The 26,765-nt window shown below is 51.5% G+C and overlaps 1 protein-coding gene across 8 annotated transcripts in view; it reads right to left on the bottom strand.

Moving 5' to 3' along the window:
- The window catches only part of Mical3 (microtubule associated monooxygenase, calponin and LIM domain containing 3), a 178,589-nt gene that overhangs the window by 16,833 nt on the left and 134,991 nt on the right, over window positions 1-26,765 (bottom strand). For 4 of the 8 annotated variants that reach the window (XM_051203660.1, XM_051203658.1, XM_051203656.1 and 1 more), the window contains 11 exons: window positions 22,035-22,270; window positions 18,430-18,567; window positions 17,130-17,192; window positions 14,005-14,115; window positions 13,146-13,292; window positions 12,593-12,675; window positions 9,802-11,599; window positions 9,303-9,397; window positions 5,408-5,458; window positions 3,971-4,081; window positions 2,965-3,058 (listed from right to left, as the gene is read on the bottom strand). In XM_051203660.1, the coding sequence (XP_051059617.1) occupies window positions 2,965-3,058; window positions 3,971-4,081; window positions 5,408-5,458; window positions 9,303-9,397; window positions 9,802-11,599; window positions 12,593-12,675; window positions 13,146-13,292; window positions 14,005-14,115; window positions 17,130-17,192; window positions 18,430-18,567; window positions 22,035-22,270 (2,927 nt within the window). The remainder of the gene's footprint in view (window positions 1-2,964; window positions 3,059-3,970; window positions 4,082-5,407; window positions 5,459-9,302; window positions 9,398-9,801; window positions 11,600-12,592; window positions 12,676-13,145; window positions 13,293-14,004; window positions 14,116-17,129; window positions 17,193-18,429; window positions 18,568-22,034; window positions 22,271-26,765) is intronic. The other 4 variants (XM_051203661.1, XM_051203662.1, XM_051203657.1 and 1 more) reach the window with 4 other exon arrangements.

A 26,765-nucleotide genomic window follows, 5' to 3' on the forward strand; every position in this document is an offset into this window, starting at 1 on the left:
TGAACTTCTCATAAATACATCAGTAAGAAGTTAATTCAAGTCCTGTTGTCAAGGACGGAGCTCATGTGCCACTGACAAGGACCCTCAAGAAGGGTGTGGCTTAGATGTGGACTTCAGAGCACACTGCTGGTATGGTCCTTCAGATGGCTAATGAATCAGGTCAGCATATATTCCCATACTTGCAGTTTCTTTATGTTTGGGAGCTTCTTGTATAATTGTTGAGATTTATTTTATGTGTATGGGTGTTTTGCCTGCACGCCCTTGTAACCACACGGATGCCTGGTGTTTGCGGAGGGTGTTGGATCCCCTGGAACTGGAGTTGCAGATGGTTGTGAGCAGTCAGGGGTGCTGGGAGCCCAGCAAGGCCACCAAGCACTCTTAACTGCGGAGCCATCTCTCCAGTTCCATACTTTTTTCCCCCATAAAGAACAGGAGTCGCTGTCAGTGACTCAGCCGCTTTATGTGTGAGCACCTGTCATATCTGCACGCGCCTTGAGACTTCCTGCTGAGCTGCTGAGAAGGAAGGCTTCCACTTAGAGCAACCACCTGTCCTTGCAGGGATGACCTCAGCACTGCGCTGGGGGCAGGGGAAACAGACAGACGGACAGATGATAACCAAGGCTTCTTAAGGTCTGCAGCTCTCCTTGGGACATGCACTTTCCAGTATGTGTGTGCATGGTTTTCAATTTCCTTTTCTTTTTGGTTTTCTGAGCCAAGGTTGCTCTATATAACAGTCCTGGCTGTCCTGGTTCACTCTGTAACCCTGGAAGTCACAGAGACCCACTTGCCTCTGCCTCCCGAGTGCTGAGATTAAAGGCATGTGCCACCACCACCTGGTTGTTTTTCAATTTTTAGAAGAACATTTACAATAATTATTTTGGATTTTAGGCCTCAACTAACAATTGTGTACAATGGGCTTTCCTGCCAAAGCAAGTGAAAACCACTCAGTTAGGGGGAGTTCGGGTGTGTGTGTGTGTGTGTGTGTGTGTGTGTGTGTGTGTGTGTGTGTGTGCGTGTGTGCACTGATGTCTGTGGGGTCCAGAAAAGGGACACAGCTTCCCTGCAGCTGGAGTTACAGATTGTTTGTGAGCTGCCTGATGTGGGTGATGGGCACTGAACTCTGGTCTTCTGTATGGCTCAGTCTGTGATCTAACATGCTGAGCCATCTCTCTGGCCTCTCCATCAATTTATAACGGTACCATTTTCTGAACCACTGGTAGCAACTGGAATGACATGCCTTTTACAGAGTAGTGAAGTACAGAAACAGTTTCACGGAACCTTAAGCACTTTCCAGAAACCATCAACTGAAATGGCTATCTCCTTGAGTCTCTGAACTTCATGAGCGGGGAGAAACAGCGCTTTTGGGAACCCATGAAGACGAGCTCACACACCTAGGCAGTAATGCCAGCTATTGTTGTGGGACATTGTCCCTTAGCTGAGGTAATCTGGAGAGGGGTGAGAGGCACGCTGCATGTTCCCTTCTGGCATTTTGTACATGGCGAGTAGTGGAGGGGAAGGCCTTTACAGCCCTGTAGCCCGGGATCTCCAGAGAGAGGGCTAACTGGCACCGGTGTTCGGGCTGCACTGAGATCAGTCAGAGGAAGGGGGTGGGCGGCACGGGCTGCAGGCTGCGCGGGGCACAGGCTCACTGGGAAGCCATATGTGGGTGGATCCCTTTTCCACGGCTTGGCCTGGTGGCCAGTGTTGCTTCTACCAGCGGTTCCCAGTCTTCTGGCTGGATACAAAGTGACTCAAGCTTCTGGACTCCCTTTAGTAGCATGGCTCCAAACATCAGGTCCAGCATCAGGTGAAACAGAAACCCCAAACATCCACATCCTCATCCTTCTCTCTCAGGACACAGCTTCACCCAAGGGTCATCTGAAGGAAGGCTTGCTTCTGTGCCTACCCTGATTCCTCTACTGGGAACTCCAGTTGCAAAATTGGATCCTTGACACCTGGCCCTCACCTCCAGGCTAGACCACTGGCCAGTGTTTAGAAAGCCCACGAGGCAATGGCTGGCCCTGTCTGACCTACTAGTTCTTTGGTTTGCCTGCCCAGGAGGTGTGCCAGCTTGCTCTCCTATGTCTGGAAGGAAGAAACAAGAGCCCCTGACCTTCCTTCTTTGTATCCTCACATCATGAATGCTGAACCCATAGGCCAGTGGCCACCCCTAGAGACAAGAGGGTCCCCATCCAGGGACTGGACCTTAAGGAAGCGGAGGTCAATCATTCCATGCCTGAAGCTGGGCTGACCTTGGACCCGGAGACAAGTCGGATACCTTATCTTCTCTGTACCCACCTGTGCCAAGCCCGGCAGGGTCCAACCACATGGCCCTTGTAATAGCTTCCCATGCCTACTATGCCTATGCCACAAGAGCTTATCACAAACCCAAGGCTCTCCAACACTGTTCCCAGTGACCCGGCCTTTGGTGGACACAAGCCTGGGCTCAGCCAGCGACATCAGAATGCAAGGGCAGCCAGAAGCCCCACACGGGAGAGGACGCAGGCTCTGTGGCTGTGTAGCTGGGGCTGGAAGGAGCCTAGGGAATGGAGGACAGGAGGAACACTCGGGAAAGCAGGCTGAGGCCTGTTCAGTGCAGTTCTGTGATGGTTCCTTGTGGGACAATCTCCCTCATTCCCTGATATTTTCTTTTAGAGAAAACGGTAGGGAAGAGGAGTAGGGAGAGGAACAGGAAACCCAGGGCTTGCCCCTAACAGGTGACAGGGCCTGGGATTTTGTTCTGCAGGGCAACAGCAAGCTTGAGGAATGGGCTGGGGAGCAGGCCCGGGTGTCTGGGCTGCCTGTGAATAGAGGTAAGCACCGGACGGTAGTGATGCCAAGAACTCAGCAAACCCTGATAGAAAAGGAACTGAATTCCAGAAGAGGTGATGCCCAATGGGCTCACCCTAGGGAGAAAGGCAGGCTCTCTCAGAGAAAAGCCCCTCCCAGGAGGCCGGACAGTACCTGCTTCGCCTCGTAGGGCCTTCTCCACGGCGACCCCCCTCTCCTCCAGCTGCCTCTGCTTCTCTTCTACTTGCTCCAGTTGCCGCTGGATGATCTACGGAGAAACACACGGTGAGCATCCAGACCTCTCTTACCTCCAGCTTCCAGCAAGAAAATCAAGCTGCAGGGAGGAAGATAAGCGTTGTCAAGACAACAAGAGGGACATTATGGCCAGCGTGCTGTGCCGGCTGCACGTAGCTGGATCCCAGGGCTTGTTCCCTTTCCATGGAAATGACTTTGTTGAATCTTTTACAGTAGAGAGACTTGACTGTTAAAACACTGGATGGAGTGATCAGAATCAGTAAGTTACAAAAGAAGAGTCTAGAACAGTCTAGGACAGTGGTTCTCAACTTTCCTAATGCTGTGAGCCCCTTAATATAGCTAGCTCCTCATGTGGTGAACCCCAACCATAAAAATCATTTTATTGCTACGTCATAACTGTAAGTTTGCTATTGTTATGAATCATAACATAAGTATCTGTGTTTTCTGATAGTTTTAGGTGAGCCCTGTGAAGAGGTCATGACCTCCAGGTTGAGAACCTCTGGTCTAGACTGTGAAGATTAAAGACTGACAACCAGAAGTCCTCCTTAGTTTTCTCTATGAAATTCCAGACTATTCCAAGCGGAAGTCAGGGCCACACACTGACCCGTCACTAGAGCGGAGGTCAAGGTCACAAACTGACCCCTGACACTAGACGGAGGTCAGGGCCACACGCTGACCCCTGACATTATGGTGACAAGTGAACCTGCTGACCCTACGTCTACTCTAGACCAAGGCTTCCAGGAAAATTATAGCACACATCTTCCTTTTTACGAACAGTGCCACAATGCACGGAGCTAAAATACTCTGAGCCACGAATGCCGCTCTCTGTTTCTGCCCTGGCGTCTTCACCTTCCTTGCTGTAGATGAGGCCCTCTGGGGGAACGGGGCTCCCACCTGTATGTGGGGTCCCACTGCCAGCGTGTACCTGGGCTCGGTGCAGCCGCTTCAGTTCCTCCTGCTTGGCCTGTCTCCGCGCCGCCTTCTGCACCCGCCGCGTCAGCTTGGCGCTCAGCTCCTCTTCTGTGTAGGTTCTGGGCTAGAGAGGGCAAGAGAGAGCACCTAAGCCAGCTGCAGACGGCTATGCTGAGGCTAGGCCAGAGGCCTCAGTGTGAGACCCTTCACCCCTGTGGCAGGGACAAGAGGCTTAATGGGGAATGAGTGTTGGGGTGTAAACCTCAGACACGCACAGGCTTTGGAACTGAGGTCATAATCGCCACTTAAGTGTGTCTGTGGTTTTTGTTGCTATTTAAGTTTCTTTTTCAAGACAGGGTTTCTCTGTGTAGCCCTGGTGTCCTGGCACTTGCTCTGTAGACCAGGCTGGCCTTGACCTCACAAAGAACTGCCCGTCTCTACCTCCTGAGTGCTGGGACCAAAGGCCTGTGCCACTACCACCTAGCATGTCTGTGTCTTTTTTCTTTTTCTTCCTAAGGCATTGTGATTAAAAAACAAAAACGCAGTAAAATGTTTCCCCAGGCCTCCTATTTCTGAGGCATACAGGAAAAAGAAGAGGTTTGGAAAGTGAGGCCTCTTCCCCCCACCTTGTTTGGGATTATTTTCTCCAGGTTGGGGGTGGTCATAAGGGTTTTAGTAGCTAACATCTGAAGGAGAGAAGACATGGGTGCCTCCATTCGAAAACTCAGTGAATCCAGGCTAACACAGGTTGAAAAAGGAACGGTAGCAGTGACTGCTTGGGTGTGTAGAGGCAACCGTTGTCATGGAGATCAAGGGCAGAAATGACCTGGCAGGGTAGTTGGGGTGGTGATCTTGGAGGAGGCAACTGGGCAAGTCCCATGCAGACACAGATGGATGTCCCAGCCACTTGTGTACACGGGCTACCACATTCCCAAGCATTCGGTGATGGGACAGATGCTGGGCAGCCACTAAGAAGCAGGGGGGGGGGGGCTGTCCTCTTTTGTGAGATCCTCTTTGTTTCCTCCAAAGAAACTGAGACTTTTTTTTTGACTGTGAAGGAGATCTGGGTCCACACGTATCATCTCTCCTCAAGGAGCTCAAGTGATAGCAGTAGGTCAGGTGCACAGGCAGAAGGCAGTCTCTAAAGATTGCCACAGCATCCCAGTGGCCTAACGGTTCCGAGCAGAGGTGATGACCACCCCTTGCTGGGCTACCCAGACCCACGGGGGCAGCTCTGCCCTGACCCATGATGACATGCACTCCAGCCAAGGGAAGAGTGACTGTCTCCTCCTCTCTCTGTGACACAACTGAAGAAGGTTTGACTGTGACAGCTGCATGCATGTATGACACAGTTAGTGAGGACGTGGCTGCAGGGCCCAGCAGGGCTGTCCAAGTGGTTAATCACAGACAGGCATGCAATGAGGACCAGCCAGTGGCAATGAGACACTACCTTTGATGAATAGGCTCTCCTGAACGCCAAGGCGTGTGGTACATAAATCGACTTTTAAGGGGATGACAACGGAAAACAAAACAGAACAGGAATGATAATGATGATTAAAAAAATGAAAATAGAATACAGAAATGGAACAAAATCAGTTAGAGGTTTAAAACAAACATAAGACTAAATCACATGATCATTTCTCACAATGTCACACAAGACTGAACAAGAAGGAACTTGGGGGTACAGACCTTACCAGCTGAGTTTCATTGAACCCCACTGTTAAAGCCGGGGTTCACTTTTCTACTCACAAAACAACATACCCCGAATCCTTTGTCTGTCCCTTATTGAATCCCAGTTTGCTGAAATGTATGGTGACTGGCCCTCTTTACCCATAGCCACCCCTTCCTTCCTATATGATGCTGCCATTGAGCACTTATCATCGAAGGGAGATGAGATGGGAAATGGGCACTGACCCTTACAGACTCTCCTGACAGCTTCTCGGGCCAGACAGGTGTTCTCGAGCAGTGTGATATCCAGCTGCCCTGGGACTGGACTAACTTGCTATTTCAGACTCACACCCAGCGAAGGGAACCAAAGTGGCACAAATCACCATGACTTGGAAAGTACCAATGCTCAGGCAGCCATGGAAATCTTTTCACTTCGCACACTGATCAGAACTGCGCTAACCCTTAGCCCATTTCCTTTGCTTTTGTGGTCTTCTCACGGGTCCTATGAAGTGCCTGTGGACCCAGGCATGGAGGCAATTGGAATTTGGTGGTGTGCAGGACAGGGGGATGCTGAGGGGCTGAGGGTGGAACAGGATCCTCACAGGATACCACAAATATGCTGCTGGCTGGGGAACAGATTTGCTGCTTTTAGCTCTGAGCACAGGCATCCTCTCCCCAACAAAGCACATTGTGAGTGAAGTCCTCATGCAGAACAGGGCGGTTTAGAAGGGAAAAGTACACATGAGGTCCCCAGCGGCCTACACAGACACACTTCAAGAGAGACGCTGACACCTGTGTCTGTCTGTGGCTGCTGCCGATACAAAGAGACACACAGCAGCATCTTTATTAATTTCCCCACTGCTGGTACCAACTTGGCAGTGGCAGTAACAGGGAGGGGAATTATGACACACGGGTATACTGGGAGCATGGCTAGCTGGCTGCTGCAGGGGTACAAAGCAGGATAACGAGCTGGCAGAGTGATGTGGGCCTCAGTGACAGAGGAGTATCTGGGCAGGCTGCACTTAAGAGTCACAGGGAAGCAAAGGAAAGAGGCTAACAAGAGTTACCTTTTGTTGGCAGGGCTTTAGATGGCTAGAAAATCTGGATTGGGCTGGGGAGATAAATCTGTTAGGAACATACTTGTTTTACAAGCATGAAGGCTTTAGGTAGGGTTTGAGCCATAAACCTACATAAAAAGCCTGGCTTGGTGGGGTGTGCTTGTCATTTCAAAGCCAGGGAGCTGGAGACAGATGGGTCCCGTCTCAGGATTTGCTGTACAGACAGCCAGTCTAGTCTAACTGGAGAGCTCTGTCATACATGAACACATGAAAGGTAAATAGGCACTGGAGGAGTGACACTCAAGGTCGTCTTCTAGCTTTTCACATGCATGTTACATACATGTGCTTGCACACATGCAAACACAAACACACAAACTCTGAATAATTAATTTTTGTATAACAGACTTAAGTGAAAACAAGGTTTTGGTTTTATGTGTTTGCACATCACTATGGAAATCAAACCTAGGCACTTGTTTTTCAAGTGCTGACTCAGGGCCTGGGTCTGTGAAACAGGAAGAGGATGGCTTTCACCTACACTACACTGCGGCCAGAGGCTCCTTTTCTGGGCAAGCAAAAGCCTATTTCCACTCTTGGTCCCACTGATCCTGACACTTCTAATTGTGAAAATTTTAAAACCCAGAAGCACTGCAGGAGGAAGCCAATGATGCTAGAACCCTCCCCTCTTTACTCTGACTCCCAGATGGTGGCATTGTGGCACACTTCAGGGTGTGATCTTTACACAGCCTGTTTTTAGACATCAGAGACCCAGTGCCTAGAAGCTTCAGCAATAATTACCGCGTGCTAGGAACTTGACATCAATTTGATGACTGATGGTATTTTTAAAAAATACATATTACACCCTCAAATGCCATCAACAGTTCTAAAGTTTCCTTTACAGTTTTAGGATTGTTTGCTCTGCTTTCTTACCCACTGTAGGGTCTGTATGTGTTTCTCTTTGTTTATTAGATAGGATCTTTCAATGTATCTCTGGGTGGCCCAGAACGCACTAGGTAGCCCAGGCTGGCCTTGAATTTGTGCAATCCTGTCTTGGCCTCCTGAGGTGTTAGGGTTGCATGAGACAGCCATACCTAGTAGGTTCCATATTTTAAGAAATACTGTGTCCTGCCCTCACTCAGAGATGCAACATTATCCTAAGAGCCATATTTGGTTGGTCATCAGCATTCTCTATGTGACCCCCAGAGAATGACTTTGTCTCTATGGAGTGCACCTGATACATAAGGTATCCAAGGCCTTACAGTTCTAGGAATCTAAGAGGCGGCTGTCACTGTTCGCATAACTATGGCAATGAGTTCTTGGGCTTTTTATATTGTGGTTGCTGGGTACCTACATCAAGATGATGGATTTGGCATAGTCAGTGGGGGCATCTGACATTCTCCTTTATGGCAAGATGTTTCATTAACTCATGGAGAAGCGGTGTGACTCAACCAGTGTGACACAAACTGTCTTAACATGAGCACACTCACCATGGAAGCAAAGGGGACTTTGGATCATTCTCTTCTGCCCGGCTCCTTCAGGACTCCTAAGACAGTACTTGCCCCCAGGGTTGGGTGAATTTTGAAACTCATGTGCACATACACATAATCTTTGGTTCAGCCCCAGTGCTACTGCCTGGAAAACCGCAGCAGGCATTCCCAGCAGCAACACGTTGGACTGAACCTCTATGGAGAACATATAGCCCCCCAGCCCTAAATTCAGACTCCTGGTAAAAGAAACGAGGCCTGGCTGCAGGCGATGGAGAAGGAAGAGAGGCCAGTGTTTCTTGGTGACTAGATAGTAGAGAAAGAACTAGCATCATGGCCAGCAAGATAATATAGACTGAGACAATGAAAATGCAGATGAATGGAGAATGAGATAAGAATAAACTGATTTTTTCCCAGTCGGCTGAATTACTAAAAGAGGAACTGAGACTGGCTGGAGGATGGACCAGTTAACAGGGAGATACCATCTCAATGAACAGTGACATGTGGGGTGCAGAGCTACCTCAACCTATCCTGGCTGGTTTACATCTCAAGGCTATTGATAGAGGGGACAATGTTAAGTCCAAGCCTTGAGAACTCACATCAAAAAGGTACACGTTGGGGTGGTCACTCACTGGTAGGTGCCCATGCCCTAGTGGATGACCCGCCACCAAGGCTTTCAATTACTAAAACAGAGAAAGCCCTGTACTTAAATGCACCAGGTAGTGAACTTGACTAGGCCTATTCCTGAGGGAACCATCTGGTCTACCTCCCATTCATGCCTGGTGCCCAGTTTATACTTGCATGACCCCAAGCAGTACCTCAGCTCTTCTCCAATTGTCTGACCCTGGCAGACATTGCTTACTGTATAATGCCGGACTACTAACCAACAGAGTACCCTGGCTTCTTCAGACTGAGGCAATATCCCCAGCTGCTTATTTCAAAGGCCTAAAATATCACTTTGTGGCATTGGATGTTGGCTGGCACAGCACTCCAATGTCTGTCTACTAGGAGACTGGAGCAGGCATTGGCTCTGCACCCTGGCTTCAGACTGGCTTTCATGGTCTGCTTCTCTACCAGAAACTAAATAGATGCTTTGTCACCAGCTCTCTGAAGCTCTTCAGGGACTGGGTCCACCCACCTCTCGCTTGGACTTCTGGGAAGACCTTTCAAGGATGTCATCACTGGACAGGTCTGAGTCCTCTGAGAAACTCAGCTGGCGCCGGAGTTGCAGCTCTGTAAGGTGAAAAGAGGCCAAGTCAAGACAGCAGTCAGCACCCCATGAAATCAAGCAGCCAGGAAGTCAGCCATAGGTGGGTCTCTAAAAGATTCCCCTCCAAAGGTGATAGGCCAACACCAAACAGATGGCATATTAGACACCTGTTCAAGATCCCTTGGTAAGACTGCTCCACTCAAAATCAGGCCCATGTTTGGGGTCATGTGACTTGAGGAAGGGTACCAACAAAAATCTACTCTATCTAGTTTCAAGTTGGCATTAACATTTCGTGCAGGCTGAGACAAGAATGGCTTGTTCTCTCTAAGAACCCTTGCAGCAGCAGCACAGGGGAGTGTATCTTTTGTGAATGATCGGGGAGGTACTTCCCACACTTGTTCTGTGAGCATCCCTCAGCCATGCATACCTGTTCTCACTATGGGAGACAACCTGTGGTGGCCTGAGTCCACTGTCGCACCACTGGATGGGGTACTGGAGCAGGACTTCTCATCACTCTTCTTCTTCTTGTCCTTCTTGTATCCAGAGAAGACTGATTTCCACAGGGACTTGGGCTTAGCAGCCACTTCCTCTGGGAGGCCCAGGCTAGGTTTCTCTGGGATTCGGCCTTCCCCTTTGGATTTCTTCTCTTTCTTGTTCCTGCGGGGGGAGAAGAGGGACGACCTCTTTTTGCTCTTCCCACTGGAGCCCTCAGATGAGGTGACAGAGCCATCAGGGCCTCCTGAGTCTGATGGAGGGGAGAGGATCTCCTCGCTAGTAGCTTCATGCTTCAGAGTGGGCTCCTGGGAGCCTCGGAGGCCTGTACGCTTGGTGGACTCTGGTCCTAGTTCCTTGCCCTGGGATGGTGCTGGGCGGGACCTAGATGATGCCATCTCCATGGCCTGCATCCGGCTCAGCTGTTTGGCCATGGCATCTCGAAGTGCCTGGCTCTTCACAGACTTTTCCCGGGCTCGCATGCGCTCCTCAGCCAGCTCCTTGGCTTCTGCAGAGACCACAGGCAGGCCTCTTTTCTGTGGTTGCATATCCGGATTCAGGGGAGGGAGCCGCCCATTCTCCTTAGCCTGGAGCTTCTCTGACTTGGACCAGCAGGAGGGGGGCGTGAAGAACTTCTCCTGCAGACTCGAGTCCTCAGTCTTGTCATCGTATGTGTCCTCCACATCATCAGCAAAGGGGATCTCATCCACACTCTCCACGAAGGACTTCCGAACCTCCTCCCTGGCGGGCTGGGCTGGCTCCCGTGGGGGCCGCATGAATGTGGTAGGAGGGGGAGGTGGGACAACTGAGGCCTCCCTGTGCTCCAAAGTCTGATGGGGTTTCCTTCGCAGGGTTGCAGGCTCCTCATTGGGAGGTGGGGGTGGGGGAGGGCTAGAAGGTGGGGTGAGCATTGTGGAGTCAGAGGTGTTGAAGCTCTGGCTGCCCAAGGTCTTCATGTTGGAAGAGCTGCCATGGAGACCCAGGCCTGAGCTGCTGGAGAGGTCCCTACGCTCCTCCTGGTTGCTCCTCAGCTCCCTGTCAGAGGGTGACTTTGGGGTCAGCAGTGGGGGCTGGTCACCAGCTGACTTTGGCAGGCCCAACCTTTTAGGAACAGGTGGAGGTTTCAGAAGGCTGAGGCCCTCTTCCTGAGGGGACTTGTCAACCGAGTACGACTTTAGGGATATTGGCTTAAAGGCAGGTGAGGGGAGGCTGGGCTCTGACCCCTTCTTCCGGTCCACAGGAGTGAGGCCCAGGCTACGGCGGATCTCGGCGCTCTTCATCCAGAACTCCTCCACCAGATCACTCCGCTTCAGGGCCTCCTCCACAGCCAGAGGGCCACTTAATCTGTCTTTGGTGTCTCCTTGGCTTTTCACAGGAAGTGGGGCCAGGGGTGTGGATGTTTTGGCTGGAACTGGCTGGAAACGTATGGGGGACTCGGTGGGTGAAGGTATGGAAGCATCTGAGGAAGGCTGAGGTTGGGAGCAGATGGGGGGCTGGGTGGAGGGAGGTGTGGGAGGGGCCACCAGAGACTCTGGCTTTAAACTGGTAGGTGAGGTAGGTGTCTTGGCTTCCGGCAGGGACACAGGCTGTGATCGGATGGGTGAGTGTGCAGTTTTCTGATCTGTGGGGGCTTCAGCTTTGGGCTTTTCTCTGGGGAGCAGAGGTGCAGGGAAGAGGGGCTCCTCGGGAGACTTTGTCTTGGTGGCAACAGAGGCAAGCAGGGCCTTGGTCCCCTACACGGAGAGAAGAGAACAGTGTAGGCAGCACCTTCCCTCAGGGAGCCTTCTCTCAGGGGCCTACACTGACGGAAGTAAAACCCTCTCCACCCTCTGGGCTAGGCTTCCCAGAGCTGCAGGAGGAGCATCCTCATTTTCAACTCCACTCGCTACCATTTCAAAACCTCTCCACTCAGCTCGCACGGCCTGAGCTTTCAGGGTTGGCTGATCTCACACATTCGTCCTTGGTTCCTGGTCCACCCACACGAACACTAATGAGTTGGACTTTCATCACAACCCACAGTAACTAGAGCTCTGGGGTCCCCGAGGGATAACATGGGGCTAATGTACTAGAAGATTTAAAGTCATTACTTAGCACAGTACTCCTCTCCAGCAACACTGACCCTCTGTGGAACCATGGAGGTGCACAGACCCTTATAATACCCCACCCATCCCCGGTTAACTACTGTGCATGTTGCCTGGAGCCCCAGAGACCAGGGCCTGGCTTTAAGTCCTCCCTGGTCTGTCCTGCAAGTTGTACTTCCCAGACCAAGAACCTCAGACATTAGCATGACACATTCACGTTCATTCTCTGAAGTGATTCTGGCAACCTAGAGGCATGTTTTTCATTTAAATAGTTACACATTCATTTTCACATAAGGAAAAAAAATATACCTATTATAAACCTTTAGATGCATAAATATCACTGCATCAACTTAAAAATAAACTTGCAAAAATTAAAGCAACAACAACAACAAAAACAAAACAAAAACAAACAAACAAACAAAAAACCCTCAAAAAAAATTAGCCCATCCATAAGGACTGAGGCAGCACCTGAACCCTGTACCTCGTCAAGTCTTACCTAGCACAAGATAGGAACTTCTTAGAAGTCACAAAATGGTTGGCTATAGAACGGCTTCAACTCTCTTGGTGGAGCTTACACCATGGGTCCTAAGATGGGGCCATATATCTTCAAGGTCCCACTGACCACCCGTCCCCAGCCCTGCTTACCTCTGCCCCAGGGCTCTGGGCTGGGGAGAACAGAACAGCTTGTTTCTGAGGTGACTGGCTGGGGCTGGAGACTTGGGAAGGACCTAAAAGGAGGGACACGGGGGTTTATAATAGGAATTAAGTTCCTTCCACTCTGCATACACTAGGAGTAGGGAGCAGCTAGATACCTGGAGGGTCTCACACCATAGCCAGGAGAGCAGGGCCTCAGACAGGCTAACTTGTACTCTGTTCCTCTGTCTGCCCTCAGAAAAAAAATCAGCTGAAGGGACTCAAGGAGGCACTGCCTGTACCCTGCATGCTGGCACTCTGGTCATCATATGATCTGGGCCCGGAGCTCCCAAACAACCCAAGAAGAGGTGCCACTGGCTGAGGCTGACTGTGGAGATCTGTGGCCCAGGACAGGCAAGGTCCAGGACAGGGAGGGTTGGGGCTTTTGGCCACCCACAGGGCTAGGCATAACAGGCTATAGGCGCTATTCTGAAGGCTTCATCTGTTATTACCGGCATGCCCCTGCGGGCTCTGGCTTTCTGGGAGTCCTTCCTCCTGCCCCTACCTCTCCCCTCCTGCTTTGGCGTATCAGGCAGTTTGTCTTCATCAATTTCTGACACTCTCAGCTCCAGATCAGCTGTCACTTGGGCCTGGCGCTGCAAGCGGAGTTCCGTTTCGGCGTCCGAAGGGATGTCATCAGACCAGTGCTGATCTGTGGGAGGCAGGCGAGTGTTTCCTTTCTGTGTCCTGCTTCCTTAGAGATTTGCTCAATGGGGTGACCCACTGTGCCATGAGATCTAAGCCAGGCACAAGGCCCCTGCAAACTGAGTCTCTTACCAGACACAAAGCATCCGTTGGGTTTGTGGACACCTGTTTGCTTTTGTTGTGTGTGATGTATGTGTTAGAGTGTGTGTGTGTCTGTCTGTCTGTGTGTCCTCACCTGTGTGAGGGCCAGAGGTTGGTATTGGGTGTTTCCCATTGCTCTTCACCTCATCTTTTTATGACAAGGTTACACTGAACCTGGAGCTTGCCTTTCAGCTTAACTGGTTGGCCCCCTAGGTCAGCCTGTCTCCACTCTCCTCTGTGCCCGGTGTTTCTAAGGGGGTTGGGGAGCTGAACTCAGGGCGTCCTGCCTGTGTAGCAGGTACTTTGCCCACTGAGCCATCTCCCCATCCCCATCCCATTTGTCTACTTGTAAAACACAGTGACCGCGACATAAGAGGCTGTGATGGAAGGCAAACTACCCCCGCCAAAACCCTTTGGGTACCTGTGGACTCATCATCCCTTCTCTTCTGCCAATCCCAGAGTTGCCTCCCACCCCAGCTGGCCCCCTAAACTTTTGGTGTAAACTGTCTTTTGTGAGTTCTGTCCCTCACGTGCCACAGGAGGTCACAGAGGAGCAGAGGGACGGCTGGGCCCCATACCATCCAATTCGGCACCAGTGTCTCCAGGGTCTCCATCCTCTGCTGCTTCCCCTTCAGTCTCTGCTGGCTCCGAGTCCACGTCCTCTTCTAGGTCATTCTCATCCAGAGGGGCTGTAAGGCAGAGACATTCACGGACGGGAAGAAACGGACAGACGGAAAAGTAACTGTGCAGGGCGCAAGAAGGTAGTGATGCATAGGCCACGGGGAGAAGGCAGGCCCCCGGGTCGGTTTCGGAGAGCGCTCTATAAGCAGCGTGGGTGCCACAGCCATTTCTCCACTCTCACAGGGCCAGGTGGGAGTAGAGGAGCAGCTTCTGGCCTGGAGGCATCACCTTTTCCTCCAGAGCTGCTGCTATGAGACCCCCAAGCCAGTCATTATCAAGGGATGCTGTGGGGCCATGGGCAGCTCTTAGCAGTATTTATATTACTTATATAACAGGCCCAGTACAGGCCACTTCATGTGCCATGAGGTAGATACTCTTCATTTTGAGGCAGCCAGAGGGCCCTGTTCCTCATGGTCACCTCTAGGTGACAAAGCCTAGGCCTGAGGGTCAAGTGATTCACAACGGGCTCTACTGTTGTTTGTGTCAGCACATGTACAGGCTGGGTGTCTTTTCTTGAGACAGCTTAGAGGAGCTTGTTAAAGCAAGAGGGTGGACAAGAGCGGACGTGTAAAGCTCCCTTTCTGGACTCAAGAATGGCTCTTTAGGGCTACAAAATAAAGTAAGCACTCATGCACTTCATCCACCCTGAGGCAACAGTCCTAGAGCTTTAGAGCACCTGGACCTAGCCTGTTCCTGCAGAGAATGTGCAGCCAGTACAGATGGAGAGTGGGAGAGCAGAGGCTCCTGCCTGTCAGCCTAGGACAGAGGCTCCGCCTGGGATGCTGTCAGCCTAGGACAGAGGCTCCGCCTGGGATGCTGTCAGCCTAGGACAGAGGCTCCGCCTGGGATGCTGTCAGCCTGAGGGCAAGCCTTTGATTTACTTAGAGTAAGGCATCAAAGCACATCTGGAGCATCTCAAAGCTGAACTGAACCAGGAGAGGCCAGGCCAACTTACTGGCTCTGCCCCTGTCAGCATGGGCCACTGAGCTCAGGTGATGACAAAACTTGAGAAAGAGACTCCCTCAGGGAGGGATGTCAAGAGACTCCTGTTTCTTGACATAACAGGAGGCAGTTCTGTGAGTTTTGATTTAATTCCCAACACTGTACACGTTTTTGTACACTTATTCAACACACTATTCATAAGAGGCCATAGTTCAACTCTATGAAAAATTCTTTTATGATTTTTAATTTTTTTTAAGGCAGGGTCTCACTATGTACCTCTGGCTGGCCTGGATCTTGCTACATAGACCAGGCTGACTTTGAACTCAGAGATCTGCCTACTTCTGCCTCCTGAGTACTAGGATTAAAGGTGTGTGTGTGTCACCGTGCCCAGATGAACATTTTCAAAGTTGAAACTGGAGAACTATGTCAAATAAGTCTGGAGAACGGCAGACAGCCCAGGGTTAGGAAGCTGTGGCTGCTGGACAGTTAACTTCCGCTCTTCCTGAGACACCAGAGTCATCCAGGGAGTGGGCAATGCCAAGGCACTCTTGTTCGTTGACAGCATTTATGGGGATAAACACTGGAGAAAAATTACTCAAGTATCCCCACAGGACTAAAACCTTCGAGTGGTCTTGTTGCTTTGGGCCACTCATGAAGATGCTCACCAGAGAACGTGTGAATGTGACTTTGGAGACACCAACAACCACTGAACACACCCCAGGGTCCCGCTTTAAAACTAAGCTTTGTACTGGGATGGCGAGTCCATCATTACGCTCTGCCATGTTGAGGAATAAGAGGACGCTGTGAACAGAATCTGGGCCCATTCCAGGGGGCCTTTGTGCACAAATGCTCGCATTGAGGTGGCAACCACATTCTCTCTGCAAGCAGCCCAAAGGAGACCACTCCTGGCTTTCCCAGGCCGGCCCAGCCTCCAACCAGCCTCTCCCAGTCCTGGTCTCTTGGTCCTTTCCAGTTTTCCTACTAAGAAACATCTCAGAACACCTTGAAAGAAATGATGGTCACATATATCAAAAAACAAACACTCAGTGCTATTGCGCGGCGGCAGCAGATGTGCGCGGAGACACAGCTAGAGCGATGGAACCAAGGGATGGAATTCTGGTTAAGATGGAGCGCTGTGCTGGAAGCGGCCACACAAATGAGGAGCCACACACTACGGAAGCTGGGAGTGGCCATTTATGTTAGCTGCCTGCGAGAACATCCTTTCTCCTCAGTGCTGTTCCTCCTTCTAGCTCAGAAGGTGATATTCAGGGTTAGCCATACTAGACTCAGAGGCCTGGCCCCTCCCTCCCCTGTGTGGGGCCTCCTAACACATATGTCTACTTACAGCTGCTTGTGAGGACAATGGTGATAAAGGTCCACAAGCATCGTCCCTACTTGTCCTACAAGTGATGTCTCCCTTTGGGGGGCTTCTAGGGTTAGTGGAGACTGCTCAGCTCTGAGGGCACAAGTTGTCAAGGCGGGAAGGACTGTCTGCTCTACCCCAAACGCCAGGCACCCTTCTCCTTGAGAAACAGGTTTCTAGTGAAACAAGGAAGGATAATTAAGACCCCTCAGGTCACCTCTGGCCTGTGTCCTGTGACGCTGGTGCCAGCCTGGCAGCCTCTTGTATGTTCAACGGTGCCCACCAGTCGTCGCTTCTCCTCTTGGCAACGGAAAGGCAAACTTTCCGTGAATTCCTGTTTAGACTGGTCCTCTGACACATTGGTGGGGTTATGGGACAGTATCTGATATCATTCCATATCTACTGCAACCCAACTTTACTTCAGCATAAAAAGCTTCCTTTCACCTTGGCTTTCATATCTAACCGATAATGGTAACTTTTAGAAGACACGACTCCATCCTATCTCCACTGTTGGCCTCCAGTCTGCCTAGGGATGGGGGATGCGCTTCTGGTCCATGCATATGGGCTGTCTGACTAAGCATGCACGAGCCCCGCCCACTGGCTCTGCCCTCGCATGCACCAGCGACAGGAGCTGAGTCCTAGAGTTAAGATGCCAGCAGAGCTGCCTAGAGAAAGAGGTTATGAACAGGGAGGGGGTGTCACATATCACCAGACTACCTCCGGAGACAGTCTCCAGCCAGGCCTGTACTGCTGCGCGGCGTACGGAGGGAAGGCCGGTCACTGAATTTAAAACAGATGATAAATGCACAGTTAAATACTGGTAAGTTCTTAGCAGGGAAAGCTGGTCAGTCCTAAAATTCAAAACAGAGGACGAGGAACCAAGGGCATATAAGGGACCATCCAGCACAGACACAGGAATGTGTGTGTGAGATCCAATGTCAGCCTGTGTGACGGGTATTTGGGATAGAGAAAGAAGACAGAACTCCAGAGAGGTCAGCTCAGGCTCAACTGCTGAGTGGTCCTTGTCCCTGTCTTGTAGTTCATCTTGATGTCCTAGAGGATAAAAGGTCACATGAAGGCCCAAGTTTTCCCATGGACTGTAGGTGATCTTCTACAAACTCAAAGCCTCATGGGACAGATAGCCCTGGGTGGCACCACCTCAGCCAGAAAAGGTGATGCCACCAAGGGTCTCTATATGGAAGACAAGTGGCCAAAGAGAAAGACATTAAGCCACCCCACACCTCTAAATGAGTTTTGCCTTTTTTAATTGCTTCTCCTTAGAAGAAGGCGGAGGCTGGACATGGTAGTAAGAGTCATTCTAGAGGCTGAGGCAGCAGGATCTTGAGTTCAAGGCCAGCATGGCTAGCTTAGTGAGACTGTCAAAAAAATAAGAAAAGGAAGAAAGACAGAGAGAAGGGGGAGGGGAGGCCAGGCATTGTGGTGCACATCTTTAATCCCAGTACTTAGAAGGCAGTAAAGGGTGGGTCTCTGTGAATCCAAGGTCAGCCTGGTCTACACTGCAAGTTCCAGCCCAATACAGGATACATAGTAAGATCCTTCTTCAAACAAACAAGAAAGAAATCAAATAAACACATTTCACCCAGGTGGGAAACAGACCACTTTACCTCAAACTTGGGGTTGACAATGGCACAGCGACACCAGAGGCCCCTGAGATGCACCTGTCCTTACTCTAACTCCTAAGTACGCTCTCTTCTTCGGTCCTGTCATGCACTCATACGACACCCACTCTGTCAACACACTCTGGACAGGGATAAAGAATGCCCTGCTGAGAAATGCAGGAGACGGCAAGTTCTAAAATCTTCTGAGTCAGGGTCACGCTCCTATTTTGCATCAGTAGAGCCAGAGCCAGCAACTTCACAACTCACAGAGAACTTTACATATCTTTGAATGAGAGCCAAGGACAGCAGTCCCCCAGGAAACAGGACCCCTGCAGCCACAGTAGGTCTCGGAGTGGGCACTCAGGATGTACACTGGGCTCTGGGGCTCAAGCAGTTACCTCTGGAAGTGGAGGACTCAGAGGTTGGGAGCATCCTCTCCTCCGCCTCTCTCTCACGGATGTGTGTCCAGTGCACATCAGCCTGGATCGCCAAGGGATCTGCTGTGGTTATGATCTGCTGCAGCCTGCTATTCCCGGCTAGCGCGCCAGGTGCCCAGGAAGGAGGGTACAGGGGGACAGGAGGGAAAGTGAACGGTAACAGAGAGGGAGGAGGGGGTGAGACAGCACAGGAAAGGAAACAAAGAATTACAGTGTTTGCTGGGACCAGTTTCAGTCAGAAAGAGGTAAAAACTGTGAATGCACATGCGCATGTGGGCATACTCACCACATGCACACCACACACACACACACACACACACACATACACACATGCTCACACACACAGGAGTGCACACACAGAGGCACATGCTCACACACCACACATATACACCACACCACACACACGAGTGCACACACACACACTTTCTACTCATTTGGTTTGTTTTAGTCGTTTGAGCTGCACATACACATCTTGGTTCAGTGAGATCCACACACTCCACCTCCAAATGCAGAAGGATCTTTCCTTTCCATCATGAAATGGGTCTGAGGCCCACACCGCCCAGAGTGGGACAGGTCAGATGACCCTCACCTTGTAGGGCCGTGACTGCAGGGGCCCAAGGACTTGGCTGTTAGCTAGCACAGCAAGCTCCCGAGGGCATCCTTCCTGACTATCACAGGTGGGTGAGGGTGGTGCTCCTCTGCCAGGAGCCAGCCAACTAACCAGGACAGGTATGTGCTTTGCTGGGACTTCAGGTTTTTTTACTCTCTGCAACAAAGCTGATGCTGGAGAGAAAACGCCCTTTGGTCAGAGACCACATGCCACGTGCTGGCGCTGTGGCTGGGACGATGACGGGGGCAGGTGGTCATCTGTGAGGGTGGGGATGGCAGCCAGGGGAAAGAAGCAGAGCTCTGTCCTGCGAAGTCCTGAACGCCAGCATTCAGGCCATAGTGAGGCAATACTCCTGCTCTACTGTGGGTGAAGCCCCTTCTTTCTTACAAACTCGACCTGAAGCCCTTCTCACCCCTCTGGCCATGAGGTTTGCCTCTTAGCTAAATCAACACTCAGCAACACGCCCTCATGTGCTCTCGATGGCAGAGCCTGTGGAATTCACATGCAGCCCCTGCCCCACAGGACCCTCTCATTAGTGCTTGGGTCATGCCACACGGTAGGGTTAAGATAAAGGGACAGACAGCCAGTAACTAAGGAGCGTGGGGGTGGGCACTGAGCAAGGGAGGACAAGCCATTCAGGCAGTAAGAGCAGGTGCCACCGATCTGAAGGACGGACGCTGGGGCTTCTGCCAGAAGCCAGCTTCCACCTGGAAGTGTATACTCCCCACCCCCCGACACCCTTAACTGGATACCACCTGTCACTACCAGGACAGCTCTGTAACAGAGTCATGAAGATATGACATGGCACACTGCGCCAGAGAGGTCTCTCTCTGATGGGGATGTTAAACTGTACAGTGACACAGAGTTGGCCTCACAGACTCTGGTACTGGTCTCTACCGACTCACAGCTCATCCCCAAAGATAGGCTGCCCAGATGGCGCTGGCAAGGGCTGGATCACAGCAAACTCACCAACAGCTTCAATGTGTCAGGACCAGGGAGGGTGAGACACAGAGAAAATGGTTGGTCCTTTCTCTGGCTTCTAAGCAACACAGGGAAGAGTTGAGCCTTTTCTGAGCACAGCTCTGCCTTCTGCCAACACATGCAGCCGTGTGGTGTGTGTGTGTGTGTGTGTGTGTGTGTGTGTGTGTGTGTGTGTGTGTGTGTGTGTGGGCATCCACAGCATGGAGGCCCAAGGCTGAGACCAAAGAGCTGTGTCTGGGCAGCGAGCTTTTACTGGATAAAGGGAACTCAGAGCAAAAGCTCCAGGGACAGCAGTGGGGCTCCATTCCACAAACCCTATCCCCTGTCCCCTGTCCCTGTGCTGTTCTGCACTTTGTCTGTGGAGGCTCTGTCAGGGCTAGGTGTGCCCAAAGCCTTTGAAAGCAGCTTTATAAAAATGACCTTTCCATGTGGGACCTGCTCTTGGAGGTACATCTTAGACGGCTGCTTGGGAGCTGGGGTGGAGATGGGCAGGGAGCAAAGCGGGTACCTTCACATGTACCCATTTCTTCTTCCTTTGAGAGATGCCGAAGCCACTGGCTTTGCAGGAGTTCTCTGTCCCAGGGGCAATACTCCCCTTCTACAGCAGGGGGAGCCAGACACCCACAGACAGCACCAAGAATCCCACAGGGGGACAAGTGGAGAAGGGAATGGAGGCAGGAAAGAGAACAGAGAGCAGAGTTATGGCAGCTGCCTGCAAGAGTATCCTGCCACTTGTCCACACAGGCATCCAGCTGTGCTGCCCCAAAGAGGCAAGGCAGGCTGGGAACAAAGGAACAACCAGGGCTTGGCTGAAGGAACAGTGAATTCCCCTGCCTGGGATGTGAAGTCTTCGCGAAGGGAGGGGGGCAGCTCTCCCAGAGTTCTGTGGGGGCTAAAGGCTGCTAAGTAGTCATCGTCACATGGAGAATATGGTGGCTCAAATGATTCGAACAGAACACCTTTCCCCGTTGGAGCTGTGAGAGGTTGGACTCAATCTGATGCGTGTGAGCACATGGACACTCTGGGCCAGCATGGCTGCAGACATGACAGACTAGAGAAACCACGCTCTGCTAGCCCAGTCTGTCCCTAGCACATTCCTTCTTCATGTCTCACCCAACTGGGCGAGTCTACCCAGTTCCACATTGGCCTTCAGAGGAGTGGGTGCAGGATGAGAGATGCTGCAGGATGCAGGATGAGAAGATGACTAACCATCCTCAAGTGTACCACCCTGAGCACAGACAAGGATAGCAGACTAGTAGGCAGTGCCACCACCGAGAGCTAATTCTCTGTGTCCACGCTGTCCAGAATTTAACCCATAGTTCTGATTCACCGCTGGAAAAACAAGTGCTTGTCCCTCCTTTGGCTCTGTGTCCCCTGGGATGAGCATGGCTCTCCTTGGGGACTCCCTTCCTTACCACCCACAGGCCCTCTGCAGCCAGGGAGAGTGATATTCTCAAGGCAGCCAGACAGAGGGCTGAGCAGAAAAATCTCAGGCCCAATGCAAGAGTACGTTTAGAAGCAACTGGAATGGCTGGAAACGCAAAAACCTGAACACATTCTTCAGGTCTCCAAGGTTATAGCCTGCGCGGCTGGAGCCAGTTTAGGGAGCATCTAAGATCGCAGCAGTCTGTTATCCAGCACCATGGGGGACCCCTCGAAGGAGCTAACCTTCTTTGTCTTATTAAAGTAAAGCTCTCTACATGAAACTGAAGGGGATAAAAGAGAGAGTGAAAAATGAAAGCAACCTAATTTGGATGTAGTCCTCAGATGAGCCCTGCTTCCACTTCTAGTTAAAAATACCCATGTAGACAAGGATGCCAGGCGCTGCATCCTACCTGAGGTCTAGAATGAGTGAGGGCCAGAAGACCTCAGGTCCCGAGGGCGGCGTCCAGACTCTAATGTCTACACCTCCTCCACTCACACCAGAAACACAGCCAAAGGGGGTGGGGGGTGGTGGGGTCAGGACGTTTCTGACCTTCACTGGACTCCTCCTCTTCCTCTTCATCGTACTCTTCCTCCTCCTCTTCCTCTTCATACTCCTCCTCCTCTTCCTCAGGCTCAAAGTTCTTGGAGGCCTCTAGCTCCTCCTCGCTCCTCCCCTTCAGAAGGGCATGGATCCTCACTGCCTCCTTCCAGGGAACCCCACCTAGGTCAGAGGTGGGGAGCTGATCGTCGTCATCGTCCTCCTCCTCCATCTCCGACTCGGAACTGCTGAGAGCAAGTAACCACACGAGTGAAGGAATGGCAGCGTGAGGGGAAGGAAGGTTCAAACCCACAGTCACAAGTAGCAGTTCCCAACAGAGCAAGGCCCAGGAAGCAGGGCAGGCTGCTTCCCTTCCCCGGCCAGGGAGGGCAGACACGCATGTGCAACCTATGCAGACCCACCCGAGGAGCAACCTGGCCCATGGGGCACAGTGGCTACCCATGGCACACCAAAGGGAGACGGTCCCTGCTTGCCATTGTTTGGCTGGAGAACTCAGACTCTATGCAAACTGATTCCTGTGAGAACCATGGGTGGGCAGGGATGTGGAAGATCCCAAGAGGCTGAACCGGTAGGCAGAAACCAGTACATACATGTGTGCGTGCGCGCACGCGTGCGCGCGTGCACACACACACGCACACACACACACACACGCACGCACACACACACGCACGCACACACGCACGCACGCACACACACACGCACACGCACACACACGCACACACACACACGCACACACACACACACACACACGCACACGCACACACACGCACACGCACACGCACACACACACGTTAAGGACAAGACAGCAGATCCAGTAAAGGCCCCACACCCAGCACAGGTATAGCAGAAACCCTAACAAGGCCCCAGCTTGGCTTGGGCAGTTTGTGGGGCCACTGGCAGTGGGGACTAGGATCTATCCCCAGTGTGTGCACTGACTTTTGGGAGCCCATTTCCTACAGAGAGGTACCTTGCTCAGCCCAGACATAGCAGGGAAGGCCTTGGTCCTGCCAAGGACAGACTTTGTTGACTCCCCATGTGAGGTCTAACCCTCTCTGAGGAGCAAATGGGGGGTGGGGTGGAGGGAAGGTGGGGAATGGGAGGAGGGAGAACTGGGATTAACTTGTTAAAAATATTTAAAAAAAAAGAGAGAAGAAGAAAAGCCCCACCTCCTGGGGCTCACCCTCATTCTTCTTGTCTGTTCTTCACGGTACAGGGCCAGCTCGGCTGCATCCAATAACTTCCGTGAAGACAAAAATCTGACCTCTGCTCTCCTTCGGGCCCTGCCAAGGGAGGCTGTATGGTATGTAGGATACAGTTGTATGTGGCTTTGCTGGAGGGGTTTCTAATTTGTGTCAGAGTCGGGACACTTGGTCCTCTGTCAGAGCTATGCCCTGGACCACGTTGGAGAAAAGCCTATAGGACAAAGCACAGGGCTGAGCTCTGGGCCCAAGCTCCACAGGCATGAAGAGTGGGTGGCAGCTGAGTCTCAGCCTCCTGAGAAGGGGAGTTTCCCCCCATAGCCCCTTTGCACGGGAGTCAAAGCACACATTGAAGTGCTGGCCACGGCACGCATTTCAAGAGCTCTGTCTGGCGTGGGAGCTAGGGTGATGCCTGGCCACACTCAGTCTGAATTTAGGGACCGGTCGCACCAGGAAGGCCAAAGACTTTTATTTCACGGGGAAAGGGGGGTTTTTAGGTTGACCTGAAGACTAGATCAACCACGTGGACTATAAAAAAAATCACTATGTACATAACAGAGTCCCAATAAAAACTCCAAGGTTCCAGGCCTGAGTGAATGTGACAGCACGAGCGGAGACCAGGACAGGAATGCTATCCCTTCTCCACAGGAACAGGACAACGGAAGCTCTGAGTCTGGTAGTTTCCTGGACTCTCCCATGAGACAGTCTTGCCATGGCGGAGTCCTAAACCTCTGCATCTCTCCCCCAGTGGAACAGGCCCTAGCCATGAGCATGACGGCTTCCAGCAAACTCTGAGTCCCTCTCATGCAGCTGAGCCTCATGGTGCTTCTGGCAAACTCCTGTACTAGGGAGGTGGGGCAGAAATAAGGGTGTGTCCCCTCTTGTCTGCTGACTAACTTCTCACAGGGACACGATGCTGACATCTCTACCGCAGGCTGTGTAAACCCCTCCACTCTGCCTCTGTTCCACCAAGTTGGTGATTAATGATCCTTCCTCCCATTGTAATAGGCCCCAGTCATGAGCACGATAGCTTCTGGAAAGTTCTGAGTCCCTCTCAAGTGGCTGAACTTCATGGAGCTGCGGCCCTCAACAGGAAGGCCATGTGATACCTAACAGGCATGTGGTAAAGACCAGGGATCTCGGTCGGTCACCAACCTTACACCGTTTATTCACTCCCACAATCATTCATTCATCCATTCTTTTTTTTTCTCCTGAGATGGGTCCCATTACATAGCCTAGGCTGGCCTGAGTCCTCAGTCCTCTTGAGAAATGGGGTTATAGGTGTGTACTGCCATATTCTGCCTAGAGATCATCCTGAGAACTGTTTACAACTCAGCCAATGGACACACTCAGCTAACGTAGACTGAGTCGTCTTCTTGTAGCAAAGGGATGGCAAAGGTGACCCGGGAAAGCCCAGGTATACCATAAGGTGTGTGTTGGAGGCTGATGTGGCAGAGATCTGGGAGGAGGTGGTTTAAAGTGTAGACATCTGGCCAGGTATGGTGGTACATGCCTGTAATGCCAGAACTTGGAAGGCAGAGATGAGGGTCCCTGTATGTTTGAGGTTAGCCTCGTTTAAACACATTCCAGGCCAGCCAAGGCTATGGTGTGAGACCATGGCACGCACGCGCATGCGCGTACACACACACACACACACACACACACACACACACACACACGAACCAAGCAAATGAACGCGCATGCGCGTACACACACACACACACACACACGAACCAAGCAAATGAACAAACGCGCATGCGCGTACACACACACACACACACACACACACACACACACACACACACACACACGAACCAAGCAAATGAACAAACCACAAGAGGGAAACTAAATGATGGAAAGCGGCCCTGAGTTCTAAGCACCGCCCACCATTATTTCCACTGCCCCGTCTTTCTCCACTTAGGTGTTTTCACTAGTTTACTTTCTTGTTGATGAAGTATGCTGCGAGTGCCATTCACCATTCATATCTGTAAGTAAAGACACGGAGACTTCTGCACTCATCTTAAATTTTCTGTCCCTCCACCATGGCTCAGTGTGCCCAGTGGCTTCTCTAGGGGCTGGGAGGGGCTGTGCCTGGCTTCCCAGGGCCTGAGTACAGCCTGACATCACCCATGCCACGCTATTAGCTGTACTGGGCATAATTTGGGAGATGAATACATCTCTCTGTGATGATGACAATGACGTCCCATGACGACTATTAGTGCCACTTCAGCTAGTTTTATGACAGCTTAGGGATTGTGAGTGTGACAATGGGAGCAGAAAGGTCAGTCCCCATGTCCCTCTATCAGCTGTGAGCATAAGCATTTGTAAGAGGCATTTCTATTTGCTCCTGCAAAGCAGCCTCCCTAATTGCTGGGAGGACAGTGAGAAACCCACAGGAGCAGGTAGAAGCTTCCTTCCAGCAATCATAGGACATTGGGGTCAATGTGAGGGTTGCCCAGCTCTTACAACACACAAAAGTCAAGGCGTAAATCCAGGACCGCATGTATGTCTGGCAAGCACTGTACCATTGAGCCATACCCTCTGCCCCAACGTGCACTTTAGATCCCCCTGTTGATTCAGGCATCTGAACCTTAGGTCTTAGCCTGGTGAGGCTGGAGAACCCGCAGCATCATGGACCCTGATACAGTCTCCTAAGAGAGACAGGAACCAGGATGGCTAATCATCACCTTCCCAGCTGGGCCTGGGAAATGGGTGGGAGGCTGAAGTAGGAGAGTAACAGGTTCAAGGCCTGTCTGGGTTACACAGTGAATTTAAATGGCCCAGGCAACTGAGTGAGACCCTAACTAAAATTAAGAATGTCTTTTTGAGGACTGGGTGCATGATTCAGGAGTGTGCCTAGCATGCATGAGCCGTGGGTTCAATCCCTGAAGCACAGGGCACTTGTCTGTCAGCATTCCTTCATTTCTCAGGCACCCTTTAGCCACATGACCACCCTTCTGCACAGCTATTCTTACAGTGGATCGTGCCTAACCAAGACATAAGGGAATCAGGATTTCTAGCCGTGTGTCCAGGTTCTTCAGTGCTTCTCCCAGAAATCAACAGTGATTCCCTATCAGCAGCTGCCAGGGTGGCATTCCTAAAAATCTGGTCCAGAGACAGGGCTCTGAGATGGATCTTACGGAGTTCTATGTCAAACTCTCTCCCTCCTTTCTCTTTCCTTCTTCTGGACCTCATGTCATGCAGGTTGACCTCAAATTTGCTATGTAGCAAGGATGGCCGTGAACTTCCCATCCTTCTGCCTCCACCTCCCACAGAACCACATGCAGTCCTGGGATTAAATCCAGGGCTCTGTGTATGTTAGGCAAGCACTCCACCAACTGAACGACATCCTCAGCGCCTTCCCATTGCGACTATCAGTCGGAGGGAAACAGGAAACAAATGGCTTTGACTCTTAGGTCAAGCTTCTATCTAGTCAGTGACCCCAGTCTGCTCTGCCACACCCCTGGGTCTCACTGACCCTGGCAACACTCTGCTGCCAAGCAGGGGCTGAAGAAGGCACACA

The sequence above is a fragment of the Phodopus roborovskii genome, unplaced genomic scaffold, assembly GCF_943737965.1.
Source record: "Phodopus roborovskii unplaced genomic scaffold, PHOROB, whole genome shotgun sequence".
NCBI lineage: Eukaryota > Metazoa > Chordata > Mammalia > Rodentia > Cricetidae > Phodopus > Phodopus roborovskii.